At 39.7% G+C, this 12,616-nt stretch overlaps 1 protein-coding gene across 1 annotated transcript in view; it reads right to left on the bottom strand.

The window, feature by feature from the left end:
• Nucleotides 1-12,542, bottom strand: part of TBC1D22B (TBC1 domain family member 22B) — a 67,294-nt gene extending 54,752 nt beyond the window's left edge. Inside the window, exon 1 of the mRNA XM_037519619.2 lies at nucleotides 12,349-12,542. Coding sequence (XP_037375516.1) covers nucleotides 12,349-12,404 — 56 coding nt within the window. The 5' untranslated portion in view covers nucleotides 12,405-12,542. The remainder of the gene's footprint in view (nucleotides 1-12,348) is intronic.
• Between the last annotated feature and the right edge of the window lie 74 nt (nucleotides 12,543-12,616).

Here is a 12,616-nt window from a genome sequence, read left to right as displayed (position 1 = left end):
CTACCTGCATTACAACATTGGAAGGGACCCTGAGAAACAGGTTCTCACCAAGAACAACTATATCCAACCTGAAGAACAGCAACCAATGTTTTCAAGAAAGTCTTTGAAAACATTCGTCTTCCCTGGTGAAGTTTCCAGGCCTAACATATCTGATTTTCTGGAGGACAGTGTAGAAAGATAACAGACTTTAGAGAGAGAGAGCAGACATCAAACGACAGTTCTCACATCCCATACCACTGTAAACATGCACTAAATTGCTTGAACACTTTGAATCTGTTTTCTTATCTTCAAAATGGGAATGTCCCCTACCCCAAAGGAATACCTGGGTTAAAAGACAGTGAAGCAACACTACTTATCAAGGAAGAGTGACCTAGGGAACTCTCGGACACTGCTGGTGGGGGATATAGAGTGATAAGATCATTTTATATGTATTTTTTACATCATTCTTCCTTTTTGTACAATGTTTGCTTTCTCCTCTCAGGTGTAGTCCCTGGAGAATTCCCACCAATTCACCCATGCACCATCACCATAGTCCCTTGTGCTCTTCCCGCCCCTGCTTTGATCCGTCTCTGCCCCCTCCCCCGCAGAGTGCTTCTGATTTATAGTTGCCGGTTAATTTTGTCTTTTTATCATAATTTTTTTCCTGATCCCTTATTTGGTTCCCCTACATTCTTTCTATAAGTGAAACCATCCGATATTTTCCTTTTTCTTTCTGGCTTATTTCTAGAGTGATAAGACCATTTCAAAAAAACAGTTTGGCCATATCTAGGAAGAATAAAATATGTATACCCTTAGACTCAGTATTTTTTAATCCCAAATATATATATCTTATCGAAATATTTACATATGAGGGTCAACAGCATCATGGCTCCTTTCAGTACCAAATTAGAAACAGTCCAAGTGTCCATCAACAGTGAATAGAGAAACAAACTGAAGTATGTTCATATAATAGAATGTTTACTATACAGCAACAAATATGTGAAGTAGGGCTACAAGTAAAAATGTGAGCCTTACAAATATTGAATAAAACAAAGAAAGGATAAAAGAGTAAATGAGTAAATACTATATGATTTTATTTATATATACTTCTATAAAAATGCTTCTATGGATAAACTCTGCGGGGAAGGAAGTGTGATAGAGAACAGACACAAGTGAATTTCTGGGGTGCTCATTCCTGGGGTGATTATTCATCAAGTCATCACGTCACAAGAATGTTTCATATACATTTCTGTTTGCATAATATTTCACAATAAAAAGAGTGTCCTAAGAACAATAATACATCAAGCCAAACTGTTGTTTCTAGTACAAAGATCACAGAAAGACACATTTCAACATGTGAGAACTCAGAGAAAATAGTTTCATCAACTCTTTTCTAAAGAAACTACTAAAGGAAAAACTTGACTGAACAATGAGATAAATGGAGAAACCAGGGAGAAAGGATTGCTGGAAAACATTTATTTGATTAACCTTAAGACTAAATTTTATATTTGAGGCTGTATGGTTGCACAGAAAGTAAAAATAATATAATTCACAAAATGTTACAATGGAACAGAGGAAAATGGACAAATAAGTACATTGATTTCCTCATCTTCCACTGACAGTCCTCAAAAGATAGCTAAAGCTGATAGCTTGAGTATAAAAGCATATTTTAAATCTAAGATACAGAAAAATAATACAATCAACTAAAAGAAGGAGGGATGGGGATGGGAAACAATAATTTCATCACTAGTCGAGGCAGAGAGTCAACAGATATGTTTGAAGAAATATGGTATAATTATACTTTAAAATGCAATCACTAAAATAAAAAATGATAAACTTTCCATGTATAGAATATACACATGGACATTTCCTTCCCAAAGCAAATACAGCCCAAGAATGAAAGATGTTTTTAAAAAATATATTAAAAATATAACTAAGGCCAAATGTATCTGTTTTCCATTGAACATCAATGGGCTGAGCTTATGTATTAAAAGATAAAGGATTATCATCCACAGTGGAATGTTTAAATCACCACACATCTCATAAAAAGAATGAAGCAGTTCTATATCCACTGACATGAAACAAAATCAGACATTCATTGAAGAACAACACAGAATTTTGCACATACAATGTCACCATTTTTTGTAAAAAAATCTTTAAAACATTCACATATTTTCATATTATTAAGTGAAGGTATTTATAGAGCATCCCTGGAAAACACAAGACACCAGGAGCAGTGCTTGGAGGAGAAGCCGTGACTGAAGTGGCAAAGACATTGCAAACCTTTTCGTACCTTTCTGAATTTGTATTGTGAACATGTATCACCTTTTAAAGAAGTAAATTAAGCAATCTTAAGAAGGTTGGAGGAGATAAACTCATGCCATTTGCAGCAACGTGGATGGCGCTAGAAGGAATTATGCTCAGTGAAATAAGCCAGAAGGAAAAAGAAAAATATCAGAGGGTTTCACTTATGGCAGGAATATAGGGGAACCAAATAAGACACCAGTGTAAAAAAAAATAATAACAGTACAAAGCACAACAAAGCAAAAACAGACCATTTTAAATCAGAGACATCCTGCAGGGGAGGAGGAGAAAGAGGGATGAGAGGGAGGGAGGGAGGAGCACAGGGGACTGAGGTGATGGTGCACGGGCGCTTTGGTGAAGGAAACTCTATGGGGACTACACCTGAGGGGGTGGGGGGAAGCAAATATTGTTTAAAAATGAACAATGATGTAAAAAATAGAAAAAAAATAATAAAAGAAATAAAAATAAATAAAATTTGAAACTGCTTAAAAAAAAAAAAAAGAAACAAAAAGAAGGTTGGGAGGTTTAAACGTGTAAATAGCTCTTTAGCAAAATTCCTGGCAGGTGGTAATACTAGCAGCTAGTAAGGTAGATATGCAAAAACATTAGAATGCTACTTGGCGCATACTCTGTTGAGTTTTTTGTTTGTTTTTTCCCTCCCTCCCTTCTTCATAATTTAATTTTTAGCAGACATTTTAAAAAATAAGTTTACCAAGTACCTTGTTTGACATAAAGATGAGATCCCAAAGTTGCTTTTAAATAAAAATAAGCCAGGGCCTCCCTGGTGGCACAAGAGCATCCGCAGCCTCTCCAGCATGAGTTTGATCCTGGCTGGCCAGGGAGCAACCCACATGGCTCAGCAGACCTCTCCTGTCTTGCCCGCTGCTCCCCTCAGCAGTGTATTTCAGTCAATCTGCCTGTTCTGTTCCCCACTCTGTCTCAAGCCCCCTTCTGTCCTACACCCCAGTTCTTGAATGTTTAAATAAATAAATCTTTAAAAAAAAACTCTACTCCCTAAACCTTTCTAAAAGGTTATTAAGTAATCTGTAAACAAGCCATTACATATACTACAGCAGAAATACAAATAATACTACTTTAATGTGCTGGCTGAGTCACCTAGGCAGAGGAAAAGGAGAGAAAAAATAAAAGGGATCAAAGACTAAAGGGAAAGTTTGGCTTAGAGAGAGAAGGCCTAGAAAAAAAGAAAATTAAAACAGAAACACACAAAAAGGCCACTACTTTGTGTTCTAACATTTGCACATACTCTAAGATGAGTACACCTGAAGTCTCCACAAATCTCTTAGTAGTAAAATATAACAAAGATCAGGGCATAAACTCTGCAGGAAGATCTCAATAGGCCGGTTTGGTCTGATAGAAAAAATAGAGATCTTTAAATTTTTTCCTTAAAAAAGAGTATTACTATTTGCCTGTAATCCATGCAGAAAACAAAACAAAACAAAACAAACACAATTCTAATTGTGCAGGTTTAAGGTACAAAGGTCGTCAATTACTAGCCAGAAAAGGAGTCTTACAATCAACTACTTGTCAAAGATGTCAACCCAGTGTGCTGGCACAGCCAGAAAGACCAAGATAAATGAAAGACTTCATCAGCAAAGGTATCAGAGCCCAAAATGAATGTGTTAACATCTTCCTGAACTAAGTTGTCATGTATCTGTACCTGAAGTACTTTATATAATTCATTGGCTTATTGAATCTCGAAAGGGACAGGCAGGAAGTTAGAAAAGGAAGAGAAATCAAGATGATTACAGAGACTAAATGCAGGTAGTTGAAAGAGCCTGGTGGTCAAGGTGCTTGATTTCCTGGCATTTAATAATTCACTTGGCAGCCTGCATCATCCCTACTGCTGTCAAGCCCAAACTCAACTCCAGAGCAGGCTGGTTTCCACACTCCATACAAGCCTTCATTACTAAATCCAGCTCTTCTCCCTTCTCCCATCTCAAAATCATACCCATCCTGAAACATTCCCTTCAAACACCACCCCCTACCTTCCATCCATGAGACTTTCTCTGATCCTCATCCCCCTATTCGCTAACCCTTATTCTCTGATTTCCTAAAATACATAAATCAGGGCTTCTAAAGCTCTTTAAAATGAAACATTTTACATAGCTATTTTAAAATAAATTGAGATCATAATATAAAGCATGCCCAACATTTACATAAGAAATAAGACATTGTGGAAGCGAAACCCTGGCACACCCCTTCCTCTTCTTCTAGGAAGCCGTTTCACTGAATCTGGCATTTCTCACTCTCATTCTGTTGCCATATTTTTATTTTCTATGCATGTATTCCTAAACAATATGTAGTGTTAGTCTGCATGTTTTCAAACTGCATAAATGGCAGCACACTGTATATATGACTTATTTTGACTCTAAACCATGAATGTTACTTTAAGTATTACTTAATTTCACAGCTGGCTAGCTGATCTCTCCAACACAATTTAAAAAACATTTGCTTTAACACAATGTAAAAACCACTTAATTGACATTTCCAAACACAAATACAAATACAGAGACTAATGTAGCAAACATCCATGAATCTATCACTCTGATTTAACAAATGCTAGCTAACATCTGTCACATTTCTTTTTAAGAAAATAAAGTGCTACTGAAGTCCCAACTGCAGACCCCAGTCACATCTCCCTTTCTCTGAAAGACAGATTCACTACCCTGAGGTATGAAATGTTCCTTTTTAATACCTTTACATATACTTGCCTCTCCATTAACAACATACTTTTTTTTTTAATGTTTTAAAGTTTCACATAAAAGACTGCCCACTATAGTTCTACACCTTGTTTATCTCACTCAACAGTGTGTTTTCACCCAGCTCCACCTTTCAGTTTTTCTGATTACAAAAGTAACATATGCTTGGTGGAAAAACTGGTAGGTCAATAATACACATCATTCTCACCATGGCAGCCGCAGTGCCAAGATTTTCAGCTTCTAGAAAGCAGCAGTGGAGCCAGTCTTTTTCTGTAGTCCCCTCAACACCTGGCAGACCCCGACACCCACCAGCAGGCACTTAACAACACTTTGTGACAATCGCACTCTGTAAAGCCCAGGCCTCTGTTTAAGCTGCCTCTTATCTACCTAGATCTATAAGCTGGAGGCAAACACGTTGAATCTCAGAGAAATCACCCCACACACCCAGAGCAAAGAGCACCTCGGGATGAGCTACAGCTTGAGCCAAGATGGAGCAAACATCCCGGTCACCCTCTGTCATTCTCATTTATAAAACCAACACTACAGGATGTATTGGCATAGCTGGCTTACGTAGTTGGAACAGTGAAAAAACCTTGGTAGGAAACATCAACAGGTGTTGGCTTGGCATTGATAACGCTGCTAAACAAATACGGGAATAGAGCTGTCCAATTTAAAGCCAAATGTGTTGGCAACTGATTCAGGTTCAGACACTCAGTGGATGGAAGTTTTCCAGAACTGGAGATCTATACTGTTTCAGTGATAATTTAGTATCTTCTAGTCATTTACTTTATCAACAAAACATTTCTGAGCTAAGTTGTAATGTACCTGCCCAGACAAGCTGGAACCATTACACCGAGTCTATGAGATTCATTAATGGATGAAAAATGACCAAATGATAGAGATGGTTTTATTGGAAAATGCACAAAGTCCTAAGTAGCTCGAGTGATTAGATACTTTTCTCAGCTTCATTCACTTAATGCTGAAAAGAGTTCCTTGACTCTAACAATAAACACATTTGCTTAAAATGGGATAAGCCAGAAGGACTGGAAATAAGAATGTAGAAAATGAGCCAGGCTTGGCTCATATTTGTCTCTTCTACTCCATCCATCATATTCTTTAGCTGTCTTTTCACTGGAAGTGCCCACACCCTGCGGTGGAGGAGGTGCTTTAATGGGGGAGTCTTGAGCTTAGCAGACATTGAGGGAAAGGGGAAGCAGTAGTAGAAAGAACATGGACCAGGAGTCAAAAATCTGCTGTTCTTTTCAAAAAAAAAAAAAAAAAAAAGAAAGAAAAAGAAAGAAATCTGGCGATTTGGGGAAAGTAACTTCCTCTCTCTGGACTCGGTTTCCTTACCCTCTATGGTGTTAAGAGCTGCATTCTAACTTTCTAGAATTTGTATCTTGCTTATCTCATTCAAGGATGTGTTTTTACCCAGCTCCACTTTTACATTTTTCTGTTTACAAAAGTAACATATGCTTGTGGGAAAAACAGGAAAGAAATGTTCAGCAGGGCTAGCAAGTTTTTTAAAGAAAAAGTACTATCAAAAGCACAAAATAGGGGCTTCCCTGGTGGCGCAGGTGGTTGAGCACCGTACTATGAAACTGTCCGCTGCCTCTGCAGCGCGGGTTCGATCCCGGCAGGCCGAGGAGAATCCCACATGGCGAAGCAGACCTCTCCTGTCTCGCCAACTGCTCCCCTCAGCAGTGCATTTCTTCAGTCTGCCTGTTCTGTTCCCCACTCTGTCTCTGGTGAATGCTCTCACCCTCCCACGCATCTGGCCTGTACCCCGTTCTTGTATAAATAAATCAATCCTAAAAAAAAAAAAAAAGCACAAAATAAGAAATCCTACCTTTGGCCTTCCTGGTGGCGCAAGGGGTTAAGACGCAACCTATAAAGTTGTCCGCAGCCACTGCAGCACAAGTTCGAATGCCCAGCCAGAGAGCTACCATGGCGCAGCAGACCTCTCCTGACTTGCCCGCTGTTCCCCTTAACTGTGTATTTCAGTAGATCTGCCTATTCTGCTCCCCACTCTGTCTCTGATGAATCCTCTCACCCCCCACACCTCTGGCCTGTACCCCAGTTCTTGTATGCATACATTTTTTTTAAAAAAAGAAATGCCACCCTCAACACCCCCCACTCTGTCCACTCTTACCTATCAGTCCTGACTGGTATAAGTGACAGAACAAAAGAGAAACAGCCATTGACATAAGTTGGGGTTGGTAAGTTTAAACTTAACACTCAACCTCAGAATTGGCAAAAGTCTTAGAGTCCACTTAATCCAAGCCTCTCATTTCATAGATAAGGAGACGGGCCATTGAGTATTTAAGCACACTGCCATAAAACTTGGCTTTTCTCCACGTATACAATATCCAATCTTACTGGACCCCCCTCAGCCAGAAACCGTGGAGTGACACTGCCTGGCACTTCTCCTCCCTCATTCCTCAAATCCAATGATCTACCAGGTCCTGCAGATATTTTGAAACTTGACCTTCACTTGCCATTGCCATTGCCCTAGCGCCAGCCATCATCATTTCTCTCTAATGATGCCAGTAACCTCCAAACTATACTCATTCTGACCTCTGGAGGAAGGGGCGGTGTTGGAGGTACTGAGGGGGGTCAGAGTGTTCAGAGATGTGTGGTTGTTGGAAGGGGGTTTGTCCCAACAGCTGGTGGGTCTTCCTAGCATTTAGAAGGCAAGGGTCAGAGATGTTAAACATTCCAGTCCAGTACAGAATTAACCCACCCAGAACACCACTTGGGTGTCCCTATTCCTAACCCCTGAAAACACTGGTCCTAGCCATTTTCCTCAGGACAACTATATTTTTACAAATGCAAATATGATCATGTCACAACCCTACCAACCTTCCACCAGCATTTTACTGCTGTTGGGATAAAGATCTAAGTCCTTAACTTGGCCTATCTTTCCAATCATGAAGGCTGGAAGATGATGGATCATGGATCTTATTCCAACTACAAATGAGAGAGGTCTGTAGAAGGACAGGAAGAGAAGCAAGAAGACCAGTTAGGAGGCTACAGCAGTAGTCCAGGCAAGAGAGGACTCTGTTTGCTGTATGGCAGTAGGGGTAGAAGTATAAGAGTGAATTCAGGATATATTTGAGTGAATTGACAAGATATGCTGATGAGTTGATTGTGGCAGGAAGGGAAAGAGAAAAATCAAAGACCTTAGGATTTTTGACCTAAGAAACTTGGTGAATGGTGGGACCACTAAGTGAGATGGAAACAATAACTTTTTGGGATTGGACAGATGTGAAAATCACAAGTTGTTTGGGCATGTTAAGTATGAGATGCATTTAGACAATCAAGAGGAGATGCATTGATTGTTCTGGATCCATATGGAAAAGTCCTCAGCACCAGAACTCAGGATTCTTTCAATTCAATTCAGGGCTCTTTCTCAGTGGTTTTCACATGCAGTCCATTGATTAACAGCAGCAATCTTATCTGGGAACTTGTTAGAAGCTCAACTTTTTTCTGAGGTCCTACCTCAGACCTGCTGAATCAGGAACTCTGGAAAGGGAGCTTGGCAAAATCTGTTTTAACAGGACTTCCAGGTGATTAACAGAAGTTTGAGAACCACTGCTCAGAATCATATTCCTCATCACCAATCAACACTTGATAGCCACAGCTATCCTGTATCAGGCTTCTTGTGCCTCCATAAACCCTCTGCCTAGTGAACGATAGTATATTTTTGTGCCCAGGATTCAACAGGGGCTCCAGACACATCACTTATCAAAGGTTTTCAATTTCAGTTTCAGAAACTAGAGCAAGAAGGAGAAACAAAAAACCAGAATCTATTGTAATCACAATTATCACTTTAATAATAGCTATTGAGTGCCACCTATGTGATTTCTATTCGTTACCTCATTCAATTCTCTTAACAGTCCTGTAGGGTAGTTACTCTGTCCCCATTTTACAGATGAGACTGAGGCACAGAGAGGTTAGGTAACTTGTACAAGGTCATACAGTTAGAAGTGACAGAGCTGGGATTTGAACCTAAGTAGACCTGTGTTTTTTATTTGTTTGGGAGGTAACACTGACATAAAACATTGAATAACTTTTAAGGTATAAATGTGTTGGCTTCATAGACTTATATATTGCAATATAATAACTACCATAGCACTAGCTAAAGACTTTATCAAGTCATATAATTATCGTTTCTTTTTTGTGGTGAGAACAATTAAGATCTAGTCTCTCAGCAACTTTGAAGTTTATAATATAGTGCTGTTGACTATATAATCACTATGCTGTGCATTAGAGTCCCAAAACTTATTTATCTACAAGTTGTAAGATTCTCAAAGCCTGCATTTTTCAACCACAAGGGTACATACTGCCTCCTATCTTCCTAGGCATTCACACAAGGGACAGTGATTTATTATTAAGTACACAGGGCTCTTATGAATAACTGAGGGAAGTTAAACAGATGTTTAATTCTATCAAGTTACCATATGACCCAGCAATTCTACTCCCACATATAATCAAAAGAATGGAAAACATATATCCATACAAAAACCTGTGCATGTATGTTTTATAGGCAGCATTAGTCACAATATCCAAAAAGTAATAAAACAAAAACCAAAAGAGTCTATCAACTTATGAGTAAACAAAAATGAAGCATATCCACACAAAGAAATATTATTTAGCCATGAAAAGGAACAAAATATTTATACATTCTACAACATGGATGAGCCTTGAAAACATTATGCTTAATAAAAGTCAGTCACAAAAGCTTCACATCACATTATTCCAATTATATTTACTATCTAGAATAGGTAATCCATAGAATAAAAAAAAATTAGTGGTTGTATTGTTGGGGAGTGGGATGCACTGTTGGAGAGTGAGCACTAGTGGATATGAGGTTTCTTTTGGGGGTGATGAAAATAGTGAAGTTGCATAAAACCACCTATACGATAAATGAATGTACTTAATACCACTATAATGTACACTTTAAAAGGGTAAATTTTTATGATGTATGACTTATATCTCAGTAAAGCTGTTATTTTTTTTAAAAAATTAACTTATTTAGAACTTAGGCTATTGTACTAAATAAAATGTTGCTTATCTGTTGTCATTAAGCTTGCTGGATAATGATCAAAGAAACTGAAAGTAATCTGCCATGGTTCTGAATTTTTACCTTTCAATTTGTAAAAGACAATAAACTAGTTTCACTTCTATGTTACCATGGGCCTACACACAGTCATCTGTGTCATTTGTTTACCCACCCAGGCGAAAGTTTTTCTTCACTGAGACTGAAAAAATACAAATGCAATAAATTCTGTTCTTGAGAAAGTGTCCCAACATTTTCCTTAAATCATAGCACTTTCTCTTTAAAATAACTTTATTTTTTTCCCATAAAAATGGGGCTTTCCTGCTCAAAGCACAGGGATGAACAGTATTTCTCTTCAACAAGAAACTATTACGAATTGCAGTAACATTTTAACACCTTAAGACAAACAATGAAAATGGGTATCTAATACTGGGGTAAGGACCTAAAAAACATTCTTTTAAATGTTTACTTGCTCTAATAATAATAGTAATACTAATAATAAACTAATATTTATAGTGTTATAAACACTATCCTAGGTTCTTTATAAGTATGATAATTAATTTAGTCCTACAGCAACCCTGAGCAAAGTATTTTTATCCTCATTTCACAGATAAGCAAACTGAGACCTGGAGAGACAAAGTAAATAATTTATCCTTAGTCACACAAGTAAGAGAGCCTAAATGATAACCCGCCTTTCTGAACTCAAATGTTTTATCACTCTATATTTATCAAAATGAAAAATCTAGAAGAAACTGAAAAGACCCCTCCTCTTCCTATCTCCCAAAGGTAATACTTTAAAAAAAAGTTGACTGTTCCTATAGTTCAATAGAGGAAATTGAGAAAACAAAAGATAGTTAATAACCATCAGTCAGTAGACCATGCCATCTCTCCATCTCCTACAGCTTCCTGATTTAACAATGTTTCCACTGACTCTGATTGCAACCTTAGGATGTCAAAATGTAATGATCTCACTATGGAAAACCCCAGAGAAAAGCAGTTAGTGAGACTGGAGAGTTCGTAAGGCCAGGAAGGAAAAGAAATCAGTTGGCAGGAAGTGGTGCTTATCTAAAAACATAAGTCTTTAACATTAATATTAATACTATAATTCTACAGCACTTTAATCTGAAGCTATCTCTGCATTCCCTCCCATTATTTTAATACTATATTATTAAGAGCTGATTCTCAGTCTATTCTCCTTATGCATAGAATTCTAAATAAAATCAGATTGTTACAGTCACTACTGACCCTCATTTTGCGGGTGTTCGCTCCCTCCTTCTCTCTCTCTCTCTGTCTCTCTCTCTCTCCACACACCCCCCCCCCCACAGGTTCAAAGGGTTATTCCAGAAGGAAAAGACCCTTAAGGATTAGGAAAGATAACATATGAGGTACAAGCATGAATTTCATCACCAAATAAACTGTGGCTGGAAGTCTTAAATTCAGAACTGAAACACACATTCCTTCTTCTCAGGACCCTGCCCAAAACAAATGAAATTGTAAATTAACAGCAGATTGATGGATGTACAATTGCTAAGCATCTCCACAAACACCAAAAAGGGGAAAAAAAAAAAAGTGCATTAGAAGATCTGCTCTCCAATTAAACAACTAAAGAATGAAAGAGTTTAGTGCATTTGCACAAGAACATTACAACGCAAGATGGAAGAAGTCACTAGGAGTTGTACAAATCCTTAGAAAACGCTAAAGAAATAACCTCGAGTCTTGGATCACCCTGTAATAACTCCTAATGGAAAAGGGTCAACTCAAGACAAAGTAACGTCGAGCTTGAGAATATCTCCTCGCAGACGGCCCCAAGTTCCCATCAGAACCTTCTGGGAAGTCAGCGAGAGATTCTTAAGTGCGGAGCTGCGGGTGCAAGGAAAGGGGGCTATCCTCGTGCAAACCACCACCTGTGCGTGATGGAGATTCCCCCAAAAGGGACATCTATTTAAAGTGAGAAACAGCTCTGGGAATGGCCCTCCGACCGATACTGCCTACTCACCCAGCTTCACTGTCCCAAGCCCGGCCACTTGCCGGCGGAGGGCAGCCCTTCCAGAGCCCTCCGCCCCCAGGCGCGGGTCTGCTCCCACACCCAGCCATTCCCACAGCTCGGAGCCTTCTCCTGCGCCTGACAGCAGCACTGCCGCCGCGGGCCAGCCCCAGCTTCCCCGGACCAGGCTCCCGAAACCAATCTTCCGGGATCCGCGGTGCCCCAGGCCCGCGGGATTTAGGGCTCCGGATCTAGGAGGGTTTGGTCCAGTCCCCCCTTCCTCTGAGTCCTGGGCTCACCTCCCCGGCAGCTTGGCACTCCTCTTCCAAAACTGCTTGCTGTTCTCGGAGGCCATTGCTCTGGCCTGGAGAAGGCCTTGTAGGCGGGCCAGGGGGTACCTGGAGAGATGCCCCCAGGACCCGGCAATCGGAGGGCCAACCCAGGCCGCTTCCCCGCCGCTGGTCACCCGCTCCCAGCTCCTGGGGACGCCATCTTGGATGTGGGCACCCCCCGACCCAGCGTCGCTGCCATTGGCGGGCTGCGCAGGCTGTGGTTGGACGGACCAAT

The sequence above is a fragment of the Talpa occidentalis genome, unplaced genomic scaffold (assembly GCF_014898055.3).
Source record: "Talpa occidentalis isolate TD23 unplaced genomic scaffold, MPIMG_talOcc4v2.1 talOcc4.2, whole genome shotgun sequence".
Taxonomy (NCBI): Eukaryota; Metazoa; Chordata; class Mammalia; order Eulipotyphla; family Talpidae; genus Talpa; species Talpa occidentalis.
This window is presented reverse-complemented; position numbering and strand designations above follow the sequence as displayed.